Raw genomic sequence first — 18,841 nt, 5'->3', positions numbered from 1 at the left:
ATTGTTACATTAACAATGGAGACTACAATATCAAGAACGCAACCCAGCATTCATTGCATTTCCGTTTACATTTACATTTGCTGCATTTAGCAGACACCCCTATCCAGAGCGACGTACAAAAGTGCTTCAAGTCTCTAGCATTGAATAAATCTACACTGGTACGCAAGATTACAAACTTAATATAAATGTAACTCTTGCATTCTACAAAGCAAACTTGGAAAGTGCTAATTTAAGTGTTTCAGGAAGAGGTAAGTCTTCAATCATCGCTTGTAGTCATTATTGCAACGCACTGGTTTAGTTCACGTGGTTTGTTTTTGACTGTACTTTTAACTCTCACATTTTTTAAATACCCCTTAAAGTTTGTTAAATAAAGCCCTTGCTGACCTGCTTATGTGTCCGTATCTGTCAGGGAGCCACCAGTCATGCCTTCCTCCAATGCTCACACTCTCACTCAGCCTCTCCCTCCTACTATTCACCTACACCTGTTCTGCTCCCACTAATCACCTACACCTGTTCCCTATTTACCTCTCCCCTTTATAACGTCCCTATTCTCCTTCAGTCTCGGTCTAATCTACCAGTTACGACCATAGATCACCCGGACTTCTTACTGCTCTGGTTCCCCATGCTTTCATGCTCCTAGCTATGCTTCACTGGAAGCACTCAGTTAAGTGTACCATTTGCTCCAGTGACTTCTCAAGCTCTCCTGTGTGTGAAAGTTTATATAATAAGATAACATAAAAACATTCCGCTTTACTTCCTGTTTCTGACGCCTGGTCTATCCGTGACAGTATCTGCCACCTGACACTGCTTAATTCTTTGTAATCTACTAATGTCATTGGAAATGGACAGTACAATTTTGATTTTAAAGAACAATTGCTGGTCAGCTCTTGAAACGAAGTAATATAGTGTTTAACATTACCAGATATTATTTATATTCCATTATTCAACTGTGGCATTCTCCATTCTGATTGATCAGACAGTAGAAATACTTCTCGTTAACAGCAGCTTTGACTATATGTGAAGTTTTCTGTCAAGAGATGTTCTTTTATCATTTTTAAAGGGTGTTTCTAGTGTTTCCACTTTGTACCAGTCAGGGTTATGGGGAGGGCTTTTGATAACTAGTTTCAGAACTTATTTAATATTTAATATTGTTAGCTTTGGCAGATTGCTTTGTTAGATGAGGAAAGAAATACTGAGAAAAACCTCTTTGTATTCTTCTTCTTACTTGTTTTTCATGAAACAAGTAAAGATCCAAGCAACATTACCAGTTGATATTGTTATTCATTTGTACCGAAGATACAAACCAGGAAAGTAAGTATGTATAATAGATTATCTTTGAGCATTTGTTATGAGCAGGTCCATCTTTTTTAAGATTACACGGACTACCAATCTGCACTCATCTTATACAGCAGTATCATTTCTTTTGGCACTGTGATAAGTGTGTATTTATGGTTCTTCTTTTATCCATTGATTTGCAACTATTAAAATTTTTTTTGCCAGCTATCAAAGCAGGTTATGAGCTGGTCAGTGGAGCAGCGTTAAGAGGAGCGATAAGAGGATCATCGGAAAGTGTCTGCTCTGTAATCATTTCTGGCCTTCATTAGTTTTTAATTGCTGTTTCTCTTCAATCTAATGGGTCGAAATCCACCGGTGTCAGGGTGAAAAGTACATCTTGCAGTTTCAGCACATACACCGATGCCGGCTCGGCTGGTTGTCAGGGGCGACGGGAAGACCACCTGTCGCGGATCGGAGGGTCACAGCATCCTCTCCTACCGATCGCTCGTCGAAGGCATTCATGTTCTACAACCTGTGCATGAATAAATGTAAAAGGCGAAATATTTTCCCAGGGCCTCTGCACAGTGAGCAGCTTTCTATTTTGTCTTTGAGAACACAGAAGCGAGGGGGACAAAACGGATGTTTTCATGATCAAACGGAAATACTGATGATTCTTGCTTCAGAAAGCGAGGGTTTGTTTTAGAGAGTGTCATCATGACCACTCCAGGTTTCCTGGTTTTGTGTGGGTCTGTGTGACTGCACAATTAATCCTATCTGTGATCACTGAGCAGATACTTTTCAACATTGGGTTATCTCAGCAGAAGAGGACAAATTATTCATTGATTGTGTATTGTGTACAACCCATGCTAAATGAAGGCTTTGGATTTTTGATTTGACTCATTTTTCCCCCTAGCTACATATTAAAATAACATATTAGTTTTCTTAGTCATTGTGTATTTTTAGGAAAATAATGTCCTTTAAACATACAAGATTTTTTTATCTGCGTTTTGAACATCACATTCCCCATTTAGTAACCATTTGCTGTTATAATAAAGCTGTTCTACTTGATTTTGGAGTGTGGTTGTGGAGATTTGTGCTGATTCATCCATAAGGACATTAATAAAGGCAGGTACTGATGTAGGTGAGGTAAGGAGGCCTGGGGTGCAGTCAGGGTTCCAATTCATCCCAAAGGTTTTCAGTAGGGTTAAGGTTAGAGTTCTATAGCAGGCCACTCAAGATCCTCCACTCCCAGCCATGTAAACCTTAACTTCATGCAGCTGGCTTTGTGTACAGGTTTGAGTCTTATAGTTCAAGTGAAAGGATATTTATATATTTTTTTGGATGCTGTCATATCCAAAGCCACCCTATACAGTTGGCCTCCATCTTTGGGGTAAAAGTTTGGCAAAGATTTACACATGGCTGGAAAAGTCAGGTCAATACTTTTGTTTATGTAATGGATCTACATATTACATACAGTTTGTTTTGTAAAACTGTGAAGGTCACGGCACAGTGTTTGTGGCTTCGGACTGTGGATCAGAAGGGTGGCCCAGCTGGGATTTTTAGCAAGGCCCCTATTACCCTTACTTGCCAAGTAGTATAAATGAGAATTATTGTCGCTCTGGATAAAGGTATCCACCAAATGCCATAAATGTGAATTTAAAAGTAAAACATGTCCCCAAAATGAGAGCGGCCCATTTGAGATGGTTTGGACATAGGAGGGAAGGGACATGGGATATATCGGTAGGAGAATGCTGAGGATGGAGCCGCCAGGAAGGAGGAAAAGAGGAAGACCAAGGAGGAGGTTTATGGATGTGGTGAGGGAGGACATGCAGGTGGTTGGTGTGAAAGAGACAGATGTAGAGGACAGGGGGTATGGAGACGAATTATCTGCTGTGGCGACCCCTAATGGAAGAAGCAAAAAAAGATGATGAGTTCATGTCTGTACAATGGAAGATATTGGCTTATACGCAAGTGCAAACCTACAGAAAAATATAGAAAAAGCCAGATTTCCAGATTTGTGGTTTACACTGAGAATTTGTTACGATTTCAAATTTAGTCTCCTTAATGTGTCATATCAAAGCTGCTAAAGCTGGAATAACATTTTGACATTAGTATTATACTCTTTAGGAAGGAGCCATTGAGAAATGTATTTGAAAAGGAAATGTTATTCTTCCTCAGATTTTCCCGACATCCAGACACTATTTGAAGATGGCTATTTGGCTGTGTGTGAACATGTTTTATGGAAAGCCTGTTGGGTTTTGTATAAAACAGTAATTACTCGCTGAACCTTTCTCCGGTTCAGAACTGACCCTTGATGTAAAAGTGAAATGAAAGAGCAATCGCTCAGATGGCAGAACAACGCCGAATGAACTCCGGGGACCTCCCGTGCAACTCGAAGACCCTCCGCATACTCGTTTCGAAATATGAAGCGCTCGAGGATCTGTTAAACAGAAAAGGCTCTCTTAATGCTCAGGCTGTCTTAGATAACCTTGAAAGTAAATAAAAAAGAGAGATATTGGAGAGGAAATACTTGGCGTGCTCCAAATCCGCCTAATTAAGAGCGTCTCCCCTGCCATTTGTGTTGAGAAGTTTGAACATTGTGTGTTTCAAAGCTCCTTCTCTGCTTAGTCATTTAGGCCATCTGCTTTTTTTTTTCTATCTGTAGGCGGCCAGGAGGAAATCTGGTCAGCGATGATAGACGGTGTGTGAGCTTTACTTCTTTTTTCGTTGCATTTGCGTCATTCCATTTCAGTTACCTTGTATACTCTTTTGCACATAGATGTTTAGCATGCGTGGTTGAACAGTAATCCTCAATGAGAAGCCTCTGAAGAGGTTTGAAGGTGGGATGATGATTTTACATAATCACCCATCTCTCTCTCACTCTCGCTCTCTCTCACACTCTCTCTCTTTCTGTCTCTTTCTGTCTCTGTATTGGTTTAAAGAGCTCTATTGATTTTTTTTTTATCTGGTGAACAATGGCTTGTCCAGCTGTCCAGCCCTGCTTTGATTCTGCAGCTTTGATTTAAATATCATCCATAATTACAAACAAAGGAGATCTTCACAATAAGACAATTGGTTTTGCTTTTCGTGGAAGCTAAGTGGAGACGGACCGAGCCGAGCTAATTGATCATTTTGCCGTAGTCACAATACTATAAATGTTGGGCCACTTCTACACTTTATTTAAATGAAGTTTGTTTCGATGAGCCCTTAAAGGCTTGAGGGATCGCATCAGCATCACGGTTTGTCTTCAGTAAGGTCCGATTTATCATTTTCGAATATCTTATTTATCAGTATTGTAGTAGTTTTGTGTGTAAATGTTTTTGTGGGTGAAAATGCACATCAAATTTACAGAAAAGGTTTGCTAATGCTAAGTCTTTGCATGCAAATTTTTTATCAAGATCCAATGACCTGTCAATCATTTAGACATTTTGTGACACCCGCAATAATATATAAAATGCAAATAATAAGAGCGTCTCCTACAGGCAGCCATTGCGCTCTTATGCAACATGTACACATTGTTGCTATTTGGTAGTCACCGTACTACTAAGTTATCCAGAAGGCATTCCGAATACTTTCCTTAGCAGGTGATGCAACTTAAAGGAGTTGGACCATGTGCACTGTACTGTTTTCACTCTCATGGGTATTTGATCATTATTGAATAAAACAACGATGTGTTTTACATGACCATGTCGAGTCACTAGCGGTCACTAGCGGTTATTGCTAGCTCTGATCGAAAATAAACGGCCTCCATGCGCTTTTTTGCACCTGTATTAGTCGCTGTATTTGTGAGTGTAGGTTTACAATAATGCAGCTCAGCCACTGCAGTGTGTCATCTCACTTACCTACTTGAGTTTTATTTGTCTTACTCTGTGGATTTGTTTTAGATTGCTGTGAAAAGGTGTGTTGTGTTAAATAAAATATATATATTTTTTTAATAATATTGGAAACAGTTTAAGTCTGATTAAATTTGTGCTTAAAATAGATATGACAAGGTGGACCCCTAGATTTGTTATATAGATTAGTGTTTGTCAGATTTGTTTTCCAGAGGACTCACTTTCTCTTTTTCTTAGCTGTCTAAATATTCGATTTTACTGAGTATTTGAGTTGAGTTCAGATTTCAGGATGACATGCTACCCATAACTACTTAGTGAGCATAATGTTAATAAATAATACTAAAGCTCTTAAAAATGATCAATGAGATATTAAAATCAATGTGACTTGTGAAGCGAGTGTGAGAAATATAGGCTAACAAACTAGCAGTTGACTAGCTTCCTAGCTGTTTTTGAATGACAGAGTTGACTAGCTCTTTAGGTGTTTTGGACGGTAGAGAAGCAAGAAGCAAGTCCCAAATCATGTGTTCATCTATAGTTACAAATCAAAACTTAATATTTTAAATTTAAAATGCCTCAATTTTAGTTGAATTGAATCTGGCTTAAACTGATATAAAATCTTTGCTATGTTTAGTCAGTTAGCTACTTAGCAGTCTATTACATCGAGAGCTATTACGCTACACCTGTTCTTAACGGGAAATCCATAAAACAATAAGTGAAAAATGCAGGAAATGAGTAACATCCTGCCGCAACAGAGAAAATGTGTTGTGTTTTTGGTTGATGGAATACATAGATCTGAAACAGTAACATTGCAGCAGTGTGTCTGAGACGAGGAGACACACACACACACACACACACACACACACACACACACACACACAGAGTGGCAAATGCACCCCATCTCGTCTATAGCACTTAATCTTAATTATCTCAGCCCAAAAGGAGAGGTTCTTTCAGGCACTTTTTTTCCAATTACTCAGCAGTGTGGATAAGTGCTTCAGCCTGGCTGTGGCAGGATTCTCAGTGACAGGAGTCTGAGCAGTTACACAACAAACCTACGCCTGTTTCCTGAGCACAAGGAATGTCATCTTCATAAGAGCACTGGGTTAGGATTTCTCTCTTTGATATCACCAGAGTGGAAGAGGTGGAAAGAAGGAAGGAAGGAGGCAGACTGCAAAGTGTTGACTGAGAGAAAAATACATTTAAAGGGAATACCTCAGGGCTTTTTAAAGCTAAACTCCCTACAGTGTTTGCGATTACCAACAAGAATTTCATCATTGTTCCCTGTGTAGTGGGGGAAGAAAAATATTCAAAATACAAAGCATTTCAAACTGACGATATAGTAGAAAATGATTTTTTGAATGGATGAAAAATACAGACTTAGATGTTATTTTAAAAAGGACAGAAGTTAAAAATGTTTGTCAAAAATATGCCTATTGTATGCAAATTATTTATTGAAGAGTCTTTTCAGAAACTTAATTTTAATGCATTTTCTCTTAAAGAAAGGAAAACATTTGAAAATTCCTGTTTGTGGTATTTACATGCACTACATTGTATTGTACACTGCAATACAAAAACAGTAGGTTAGATTGTGCTGGAGTGTTACTTTGAGTGCAGTTATTTGCTGTTTAGGGCTTGCCTTTGCACAAAAATGAACTAATGCACACTAAATGGTAAACGACTACAGCAGGTCACAGTACAATTCCTTCAGATTTCTTTTACAAACCAGTTTAATGTTCACGTGGTGTGAAAACATGGTAAAAAAAAAAAAGGACCCCATATTGAATAGTTTGTTTTATTATCACTAAAAATATATATATATATTTTTTACTTTTGTTTATTTATGTATTACATTTTTTTTTTTCCCCCAAAAAATGCAAAGCCATCTTAATTTTTTTGTAAAAAAAATTTTTGTGGCGTCTGTAATAAACAGTGATGGAACGATTTTCACTCTATTACTTTGCATTTGTACCTCCAACTCTCCAGGCTCTTCTCAACCTGCACCCTTCTGTCACCACAAATCACAATATCAGATTTCATAACATATTAACAAACACTAAACATACAATGAACAAACTGAAGCTGTAAAACGAGTCTTGAAAGCCCTGTGAAATACACATTTCTTAGTTTTATTTGTCTCATTCTCTCCTTTGCCTGTTTATTTGACTATTTATGGCCAGTCTTTTGTTTTATTCGGTAGCTACAGTATACTAGCCCGGCTGTAAGTGATAATTCATTCTAATGTACACCTCTGTCCAACTGTGAAGGTCCCATGCAAGCTGTGTGAAGGTTCTGGCAATTTCATATAAATGAAGCAAACTGTCACTAGATATGATTACAGTACAATGTTGTGTAGAAATGACACCATTGTTCCATTATGCAAATGTAATATAACATGATTGTGCAGACTGAAAGGTGACTGAATGATAGGTACATACGTGATGAATGTATTCTAAATAAAAGGTAGTGAAATAGCCGTGTCAGTCTGTGTGCAAAAGTGCAATTTTTTTAAAAGCATTTTTGTTAGTTCATTACATGCTACAGTGATTTTTTTTTCTCACACTGTTGCTGCCAGACTGTAAAAAAAAATCTTGATTATGTTTTCTCTCTCTCTACTCACCCTCTTCTCACTCTTCCTCGTCGTAGTAGTGAGATGTTCGACATAACTGCATGCAATTATTCAAATTATTATGACAAAATAATGTGCCTTTATGACTATAATATGTATAGGACTAATTAGACATATAATTTATTATTTTACTGTGATGTCAAAGATATAAAGTTATGTTCTAGCATCTAAGTCTACTTCTGTCACCATTCAACACTGCTTCTGTTCTATTTATTCAGGTTTATTTTTTCCTCCCCTGACTGTAAAATATATTTTCCAACATTGAGGCATTTCCTTTTTAATTATTTGAAGTTATTATTCTTGTTCTTGTGCCGAAATAACAGGTGGATTATCACTTACGCATACTTGTATCACTTTTTCAGTATAGGTGCCGAACTGGAGGGCGGGCATTTGATAAAACCCCTTCCACAAACTCTTTCCTCGCTGCCTCTGAGCCCCTCCCATAGCCCTGTCTCCATGGCGATGAGCAGCGACCCTGGCTACGCAGGGCCAGAGCTGGACCCCGATTCCTCCGAATCCTCTATGTCCCCAACCCCACTTTCAGCCAAGATGTCCGCCATCACACTAACAGACCCCTCCACCAACGGGCTGAGAAATGGGGCAGGGCACAAGAGGGCTCCACCCCAACGGCCACACCTCTCCGGCAGGAAGATGTCACTTCAGGAGAGAGGGACGTACCTGTCGGCAGGAGGCGCATCCGAGCGCATCTCTCACATTTCACCACGCGCTGCACGAAGGCCAACCATCGAGTCCAAGCGGGTGTCCATTTCAGACTCACAGGTGAGTTTCCACTACCGAGACTGGGTCCATTTAATCATTTAGCATGAAGAGGTATGAAGATTCGACTGAAATGTCCCACAGTTAATTATGTGAGAATAAGAATATATTCATATTGCATTGCTCTAATTTATTTATATTAAACAGATAATTAGATTTAAAAATTTTTTTTACACAAAATCATGTACAGATTTTTCTATTTTTGAACAAAAACTCTTTCTATAGCACCCTATTGCATCACCATCTCTCACTGTCTTCATCTCTTGCTCTCTGTGTCTCTATCTGTTTGTCTGTCTCTCCTGTCACTCTCTTCAGCTGTCTTGCGTTTTTTCTTTTTGCTTGCTATTTTCTCTGTTGGTCTGTCTGTTGTTTTATCTGTCTCTCTTGCAGTCTGTCTGTCACTTTATCTCTCTCTCTGTCTGCACTGTGGTCATAGGTTTGGTTTGCTTCTTTGTTACTGTTGTTTCTGTGTAATTCTCCATATTTCTGTTTGTTTTAAAGACCATTTTTTCTACAATTTGCTCACTTTCCCAATCAAGATATGAAAGAGATGGACATGCGACAATGAGTGTGTCGATAATTCCACACGTCTCATGTTTCTTGCTACACATGAGTTTTTATTTGCAAAGGGATCAGCGTGTTGTTTAATGGTTCAATTGGCTGAGCAAAAAGGTCTCTGTGTTACGAATCATTTAATAAAGAGTTTATTTTTTAAGTGACATTTTAGAATACAAAAGCAGTGTGTCTGCATATCTCCGGCATTACTGTGTTTTCAGATAAATTATATATTGCTGTTTTTGGGGTTTTTTTTCACCATATTAGGTAAAATAGAAAACGTTGCTTTGAGGTTTGTTCTGTGTATCATTTGCGTTCAAATTCGCCTTATAGAAGACCGACGTGGGGAAAAAAACAGACAAAAGCAGCACTTTGGCTACATCTAGCTCGAGAAACAACGTGATTTATTTTGAAAGCTGGAACTAAAAAGCTGTTAAGTTTGTCTGTTAAGAGCTTCAACTAACAGAGCAGCCTGTTTATCATCCGTGGGAGGCCATTAAATCTGAATAAACAACACTGACACATCAATGTATGAAAGATTTCTTTGCAAGTTTTCCCCTAAGACTTCATTATTTGAGGAAAAAAATCTAAAGAAAAGAAGAAGCAACACAAGTTCAGAATCCATATTAACTAATGGTTTCTTTGTAATTGTTTATTCACTGCTACACAGTACATTAAAAATACATTTCACACCCATTTACACTTTTCTTTAATTTTTTTGCATATTAATATTTTATTTTCGAATGCAGTTAAATTGTCAGTGCAGTACCCAGTGGAAATACTTTTGTGAAACTTAATTGCAATGGATTCTTTGGTTATTTTCACATAAGTTTCTTTGATGAATTTCAGGATTTTTCTGCTCGTCTTGGATTTGTCTGTTTTGACAACTAGCATTCGTATCTGCTTAATCTGACCCCAATCTGTCTTTCTTGTGAACTCATCTGTTCGCTGGAACAAGCCCTGAGCCACTTCGGCATCAATTTTGCATGCATCAGAAACTACCGGAAAACATCTTATTTGTGAGAATAGAAGTAACAAACAAGCACTGTTACAGATTTTAAAATCAGTTTTTCAGCTGTATGTGAGGCTGAAAGGTGAAAAAGACCAGTGTTTTTTTTTCTCTTCCATAGATGTTGAGTATAGCTACTCTAGAACAGAACACGATTGGCTGCTATTTTTATTTAAGGCTTTTTTTTTTTTTTTTTTTTTTTTAGAATTTGCATTATTATTGCTTATTAAGACTTATTATTGTAAATTATATTATTGTTAGGACTTTTTACTTGCTTTTTTCTTTTTCAGCCACGTTTCGTTTGTTGCTGTTGTGGAAAGGATTGGAATTCTAATTGGGTTCCACAGATTCTTTCCAATGTTGATTCTCATCACCAGTTTCTTCATGCTTTTTTTAATCACTGCTCTTCCTGAACAATAAAAAACACCACATGAATTGTGATTTGATACACACTACATATACATGTACATTTATGGCATTTAGCAGATTCTCTTATTCAGAGCGACTTATCTCACAATTATCTTAACTATACAACTGAGTAACTCAGTGTACTTCCCGTGGGCTCACCACCTGCAGGAGGGACCGTAAGGGACGGTGCTGTGAGGATTGGGCAGCAGTCGAAGGCGGGGGCCTGCTTAGACTGCTGCCCCCGTGACCCGAATTACGGATAAGTGGGAGAAAATGAATGAATGAATGAATAATTCAGTGTAAAAGGGCATTGCTCAAGGGCCCACTCACAACCTTCTGAGCAGAAGTCCAACATCTTAACCATTGAGCTACCACCTTGCCAAACTATATGGACAGGTTTGGGGATGCCTGAACATAAGATTGAATGCGCTTTTTTCCAAACATCCTATTCCACATTTAGTCCCCATTTGCTTTTATAATACCTTCCACTCTTCTGGAAAGACATTCCACTAGATTTTGGAGCTCTATCGCTGACCATTTAAGATCTTCTACTCCAACCCATGTAAATCATATGTTCATTTAGATACATTTGTGTACAGCAGCATTGTCATCCTGGAAACAGGGCTGGGTCTCAGTTCAAGAATAGAAAAATCTCATGCTACCACATCCAAAGACATCCTATACAATTGTGTGCCTCCAACTTAGTGGTAACAGTTTGCCAAATAACCACATACAACTGGACAAGTCAAATGTCCCAATACTTTTGTCCATATACTGTATGTGTAGTAATGCAGTACCATGGGTTTACATGGTTTGCAGTGGAGATCTTGTGGTCTGCTATAGAGCTCTGACCCTAACCTTATTGGACACCTTTGAGATGAATTGTAACGCAGGCTGCACCCCAGGTCTCCTCACCCTGCATCAGTACCTGACTTTACCTGCTGAATGAGCACAAATCTTCAAAAGCACATTTAAAATCTAGTAGAACATCTTCCCAGAAGAATGGAAATTATTATACAGTGAATGGGGACTAAATGCAGAATGGGATGTTTAAAAAGCACATACGAATCTTGGTCAAGTGTCAACAAACTTCTGTCCATACAGATTATTAAACATGAAGACAGAAATGAAGTACAATTTAGAATAAATTCATTGAAACATCTACTGTAATTACAGTATGATTGTTTAGGTGGTGTGCATTATTTTATATAACAGTCCTGGAGGCTCCAGATGTGAACATGTACACTGACGGGTTAATAATGATCGACTTGACTTTGATTTGTTATAGTTTCTATAGTAACAGCTTGTACATAGGAATAGTACAGTGGACTCTTCAGTCTTTACCGTTTGAAGGATAAGATGACCAAGTACACATCTTATACAATTACAGTTTATTAAGAAGGTTCTCCAAATAAGATATTCTCTCCTCCATTGTCCTCCATGCTAAACAATCATCGGGTGGATATAAAGGCACAATACCACAAATGCCAAATCTGACATTCCTGTGACTTTATTCATGCTCACATGTTGATGTATATATGACCAACCTCAAATTGCATGGGGGTTTCTTCAAAGTATTTCGACACAAAAAACCTTTCAGCACCGTTTATTATATATCAATGTATTGACGAAATACATAACGATACGCCTTTTCAATTAGATTAGATTGAAACATTTCGTTTCCTCATTAGAAATTTCCCCATTTTGGTTCAGTGCTGTCCATTATGTATCATTAAAATGTCTTTATTTTTGTATTTTGTGTGTGTGTGTGTGTTTGCCTTTAACTATTCCCTTCTATATTTGGCAATAATGAGAAATAGATGAGAAGACAGATAGGGGTGTGCGCGTGTGTGTGTGCGTGTAACTAGCTCAGCACTTTCGTGTCTTGAATAAGAATTAGTCAATAGACGGATGGGCAGTTTTACTTCTGACTGGTGCAGCTGATAGACTTTGCCAGTGTTTTATTGCTGTGTGTGTGTGTGTGTGTGTGTGTGTGTGTGTGTGTGTGTGTTGGGGGAGGTAGCTTTACTGCAGTGCTGGTCTCACTGAGCATGTGCTAGCGTTGTTATAGCTCTGTCTGGCCGTCTGGTTCTTCAGCAGTGAATATAAAATACCTTTTCTCTGCTCAACTTCATGATTGTGTGTCTGCAACTTTAGCTTATAATCCACAAGATAAATTATTTATTCATGTGTTAGGCCGTGTGTGTGTGTGTGTGTGTGTGTGTGTGTGTGTGTAGGTTTGGGTGTAGTGTAGTGTAGTGTCGTGTAGTGTCTGCTGAGTATCTCAAGAGGTTTTTCAGTGTAGTTTCCTCTCTCCCTTTTTCATTTTATTATTTTTTTAGAAACTGAGGTGTATTTATGTTTTAAATACTGAACCTGTCAGGGAAAAGAGTCGCACAAAACCTTACTACAGTAACAGTCTTATTTAAAAAATGAATGACTCAGGTAAAGTTTCAGAACATGCAGTGTTGCTAGTAAAATCAATAGCAAATAAAATGCCTCAGAAACTACCTCATGTATAAACATATAGATGGTGTTCCACAGTAGACTAAACATTCTGAATAAACATTCTGGCATTAGCATGAGTGTTTAGTTCACACTAAGTGTTTGCATTGCACATGCCATTGAAAGATGTCGTGTCTCACAGGAAACGATCAGGCGTTAAAAACCATTGAATCGTAAACCTTAATGTTTTACAATCATTTGTGTGTATAAAGCCCAAGTAATGCACTGTTTAAGAGCCTTAAGCCTTGTGTTAGTTTTATGAATATATACATTTATATGTTTTTCTTAGTCCGATTTTAAACACAAGCACATTCCTTTCAACCTAAAATAGCAGGGACAAAAAATACAGGACTGAAGAACAAAAAAAAGAAAGAAAGAAGTTTTTTGTTTGCTGTCAAACAGGAAGTACTATGAGTTTAAGGAAACAAAAATATATTTTATATAGTATCTTGCTGCATGAATAGTAGTTGTAATTATCACATTAATCTGTGCCCATTTACTTCAATTTGGACATTACGGTTCTGATTATTTAGCCGCTTATGAAACAGCACTGCATCCAGCGCTTCACACTTTTTTATAAAGAAACAGCAGTTCATTTTGTTAACAATTTAATCCAAAACTCTGGCTGATGAAGATCACTGTGTAGTGTGTGCGGTTCACAATTTATTAAAGTAATAAAATAATGCATTTGTTAAATTGATGCGCTCTTCTGTACCCACATGTTGAAGGACAAGCTGACTAAGCACTCATGATTAAACTGCTCCTTAGATATCTCTGTGAAAAAAAAAAACCTGCATGGGCTTTAAAAGGAAAAGTAAATTATTTTCTTATAATATAATTTTGGCTTTGATTTAAAATTCTGCATGGAATATTGTGTTCATGTACTGCTTATGTACCTTGTTTGGGCCGGCATTGTGCAATGCGGATGTATGCAAGGTCAAGGCTAGAATTACATGTACGTATAACATGACTCATTTTTATAGGAAAAAACAGGGATCTTGTCTTGTGTAATTTCACTATTAAATCCTCCCGTCTGAATCTACTGATACTCACTAGTCAGAATTCAATTATATTCACAATATAACCCTCTGTTCATTTTTATTTGATTCTTAAATTAGAGCCAAATTTGAACAAAGAATAATTGTTTTTTTTGTTTTTTTACATTTCTGAATCATACACAATGCAAAACAATGTGTTTTCCATAATCTGTCTAAAAACTATCAAAGTTGATTTAAAAGCATTAATTTTAGGTTTGGTTTTGCCTGAATTTATTATTGTAAACAATGTACAGGTTCATCATTTCCTAAAAAATAAGTACATACATTCTGATTAAATAACAATAATAATAATAATAATAATAATAATAATAATAATAATAATAATAATAATATATTATTATATTATATATATATTATATAATTATAACAATGATGCCATTTTAATAAAAAGATCACTAGACGTAGGCCTATAATTATATTTCTTAATAAAAGAATAATAATAACTTTCTTTGGGCTTCTCCTATTAGGGGTCACCACAGCGGACCATCCGTATGTTTGATTTGGCACATGTTTTTACGCTGAATGCCCTTCCTAATGCAACCCTCCCTATTTGTCCGGGCTTGGGACCAGCACTAAGAGTGGTTGGGATTGGTTCCCTGACCGGGGATCGAACCCGGGCCGCAGCGGTTAGAGCACCGCATCCTAACCACTAGACCACCAGGGAACCCTATTAAAAGAATAATAATAATAATAATAATAATAATAATAATAATAATAATAATAATAATAATAATAATAATAATAATAATAATAATAATAAAAAAATAATAATTACAATTTATTGAGCACCTAAGTTGGCCAAATAGAGCTCCAAAGTTGGAGTTCACTGTGTTTGTCAATGTAGAAGCAGTGTTATTGAATCATGTGTATAATGTGTATTTATTGTCACAGTGCATTGTTGCACCCCAACTCGCCAAGGCATATTTATGTCTTTATAGAATAAAGATGATGTGTGTTTGTCTGTTTATCTGTTTTGTTTCGGGTTTTTTAATAGTATTAAGACTGATTTAAAAGCACTGAGGCATAGAAATCTGTGCGGAGGAACTCAAAAACATTGGAAGTGTTTAAAATCAAATTATCTGACAGAATTGAGCATTTATCCGCTTACGCCGTTTCATCTCTCAGCCCTGATACTGATAGTGGATGCTTGTAGAGGATCTATTTGCATATTGCAGGCATCTGAAATGTATCAGCATTGCAAATGCAAATATTCAGATGATAAACAAATCCCTGTTACTGAAACAGTGCCAGTGTGAGCTTCCATGAGCTTCCTGTGGATTTGAAGATCTGCAGGATTTCTTTATTTACTAGCTGCTAAATTAAAACATGAAGACTAAGATGTTTCCCTCTCTCTCTCTCTCTCTCTCTCTCTCTCTCTCTCTCTCTCTCTCTCTCTCTCTCTCTCTCGCTCTAACTTTCTAACTTTGTGAAATGATTGCACAATAAATATAACAGGATTAATAATAATTGAATAATAACCATTGTAACAGCAATCCCCGTTTGCAGAAATGCTTGTGCTATATTGCATAAACACATGTCTAGTATTTTACCAGATTTTGGATGAGAGTTGTGGTTTCTCTTGCATTTTCATATTTCTGTGTAAATCTCATGCTATGCAATGATTTGCTATTATTTTTCTCATAGTAATTTTCTCTCTCTCTCGCTCTTTTTTTTTTTTTTTCTTTTCAGGACTGTATCCAGCTTAACCAGTACAAACTGAAGAGTGAAATAGGAAAGGTAAGTTTTAAGCATTTATTATCTGATCCAAAGAGTATGGTAACATTTCGTACAGTTATGAAGTGGGATTTTAGTGTCCCTGTCTTAATTTGTTTCTCATATTCTTCAGGATTTGAAACTCTAAACTCTAAACTAAAAACAATTTCAGTCTTCACTAAGATAAGTTTGATACCTATCTTAACTTGCTTAGCAGACTGTACAGCTGTGAAATGCATCTCTTGACTTCAACAGCTCTCATGTAACTAACAGAAATGAGCTTTATGCAAAACTACTGTAATTATTTTATCAATGAAAAGGTGAATTCAATTTTGATCCAAATTCCAAGTGCAATAAACCTGACAGTAGTACTAGTTGTAATTCTGTTTGGATTCACTTCAAGATCAAATAATCGAACAAATTAGCTAATAAGTATTTGAAGACATTATTCACTTTCCTCAGCTGACTCCTATCTGCTTGCTTTTCTCTCAAGGGTTCTTATGGAGTGGTCAAACTGGCCTACAATGAGGATGATGAAAAGTATTATGTAAGTTCTTCAGAGGAATTTCCAATCTTATACTGTGTTTATAACAGGGTTTATTGAAATGCTTCATTCTGATTGACTGGCAGGTTTTTGGTTCAAACTGTTGAACTGCTAAAAAGATCTATGTATTATAAATTCAAACAAATCTGCACTGCTTTATCTCTGTGTAAGTTCTCTGTAACTAGGGGTGGGCAGAATTCTAGATATAATAACCTGTATATAAAATAACTCGTAAAAATGAACCATTTTGCACTGCAAACATTGGTCTTAGCTTTAACTTCTCCATGGTTCTGTGTGTTAGACGCGGAGGTGGTAGTTTAGTGATTAGGGCATTGGACTTTGGATCTGAAGGTCCTGAGTTAAAATCCCAGCCACACCAAGCTGCCATCTCTGGGACCCTAAACAAGGCCCTTAAGCCCATAGCTGCTCATGTGTATGAGTGAGAAGTTGCTCTGGATAAGGGCATCTGCCAAATTCCATAAAATCAAATCAAAATTATAACAATTAAAAAAGATATAATATATATAAAAGTACCGTAATTTCCGGACTATTAAGCGCACCCAAATATAAGCCACACCCACTGAATTTGACAAAGATTTTTATTTTGAACATAAATAAGCCTTTAAACTAATGAACTTTACACAGGCTTTAACGAAAGACAGTGTCTGTTACACGGCTTAAACAGTAGCCTACCAAGAAAGTCATTGTTCACTGTCTTCCTCCTTCCTTTCACAACTATTTCTTTTGGGAGTTTATCTTTTGGCATCGTCGTGCGTTTAAAAATCACCATCGGTGAAGCTTTTCTCCCGATGCCGTGCAGCTCAGAACACCGGTAAAGTGCGATTTTTCATGATTCGCATTTCCTGTTGCCGGTCCAAGTGAGCGGCAGGTCAAACGTCATCCGTATTTATGATGTGGTGCGGCCCGATTCAGTGGGAGCGCATCTGATTTAATATAAAGAGTTTCATTGGTTCACCTTAAACCCGTTCCGCAATTTCATTGGTCTAATGTTATAGGGTTCAGTTTTTTGTCATGAATTTTGTAAAACCTGGAAAAACCCCGTAAAAATAAAAAAATTAGCCGCTTTGTTGTTTAAGCCGCGGGGTTCAAAGCGTGGGAAAAAGTATCGGCTTATAGTCTGATATAATTTGATATAAAAGATGAATATGTGAGTCGATTGAATACAGTTGTATAATGTCGATTAATTATAACAAATCTCCAATCACAATTTTATTGCTTGCCACTTCTTTGTCATTGTTTGGCTACAGACTGGGTTTAGAACGCAAGTGTGCTGAATGTGACATGGAGTGTTTCAGGATTCTACTGTTCGCCCAGACACTTGAGTGTCCATTTACTGCACTCAGCTTCTGCTGTCAAGAGTGATTGTATAAGTGGAATAATGGGCTTACACCACCCTGCTTTGTGTGCACGCATTTGTGTGTGTGTGCGTGTGTGTGCACACATGGACGTACTGAGGCTCTGGATCTGAAATGAGCTTAGGCCTCACTCTAGTCACCTACACCGGCTAGAAGTGGCCTATAAAATGTGACAGATTTGAAATGAGACAGAACAGATAATTGAGCTAGATTTCAAAAAGTGTCGGTAGAAAAAAAAGAGATTGTTATTAAGAGAGAAAAAAAATGATAGAATTGTTTAAACGTGGTGAAAAACTGCAAAGATTGGGTGACACCTTTGTGCAAGTGTTCCAGGGTGGTACACATTATGACAAATGTTCGGAAACCCTGAAGGAGCGTAGTGAGCACACTTGTTCACAGTGCAGTTTGTGCACGTTGGGATTTATAAATATAAAGTGTGGCTGGAGGAATAACAAGATTGAGGTATTGCTCCTGAGCAGCCAGGCCTTACCGATCAATGTGGGCAGCTAGGGACAACATCCGGGAGGATGAGATGCTCCATGACATGTGGTTATTTTTTGTGTAGGAGCCTGAGTTGTGTGTAAATTATGGCTATGAGGTTGCGATGAAGAATCCAAGCTCAACATGCCCTTATTGTCCATGAAAGTGGTCACTTGTAAGATAATCGGAAAAGGGGATGCTAGCATAAACGATGATGCCATTTTAATAAAAGCATCACTAGACGTAGGCCTATAATAATATTTCTTATTAAAAGAATAGTTTGTGGAATTATTGCAATAAACCGTATTATCATTGTTGGATGTCAGATACAATGCATTATCATTATAAAAATGGTGTATAATCGTTAATTACTGTATATTGTAGAAGCATGTAAACTTGAATTCTCTGATTAGGATCATGGGATGATGGAAAAGACCTCTGTTTTTTTTTAATCTATCATATTCTATCTATTTTTTTTGTTGCCTTTTTGCTACAAAGTGAACTCATGAGTGAAAAAAATCTTCACTGGCAGCATGCTTATGCATTGTATACAAAGGATGCATGTTGATATTATCGAGTTTAATTCTAGAGAATGGCAGAGTCAAATTTGTCACATCTTGTGTTAGCTTAGCGGTTGAAGCATTTGACTTTGGATCAGAAGGTCATGAGTTAAATCCCAGCT

The 18,841-nt window shown here is 37.2% G+C and overlaps 1 protein-coding gene across 6 annotated transcripts in view; it reads left to right on the top strand.

Annotated features, from left to right (window-relative positions):
* The window catches only part of camkk1a (calcium/calmodulin-dependent protein kinase kinase 1, alpha a), a 117,660-nt gene that overhangs the window by 49,656 nt on the left and 49,163 nt on the right, over positions 1–18,841 (top strand). For 3 of the 6 annotated variants that reach the window (XM_083531918.1, XM_083531915.1, XM_083531919.1), the window contains 3 exons: positions 8,102–8,514; positions 15,736–15,783; positions 16,253–16,306. In XM_083531918.1, the coding sequence (XP_083388044.1) occupies positions 8,191–8,514; positions 15,736–15,783; positions 16,253–16,306 (426 nt within the window). In that variant the 5' untranslated portion in view covers positions 8,102–8,190. Of the gene's footprint in view, positions 1–572; positions 664–8,096; positions 8,515–15,735; positions 15,784–16,252; positions 16,307–18,841 lie in introns of those variants that run through there. The other 3 variants (XM_083531916.1, XM_083531920.1, XM_083531917.1) reach the window with 2 other exon arrangements.

This window comes from Silurus aristotelis (genome assembly GCF_946808225.1).
Source record: "Silurus aristotelis genome assembly, chromosome: 26".
NCBI lineage: Eukaryota > Metazoa > Chordata > Actinopteri > Siluriformes > Siluridae > Silurus > Silurus aristotelis.
This window is presented reverse-complemented; position numbering and strand designations above follow the sequence as displayed.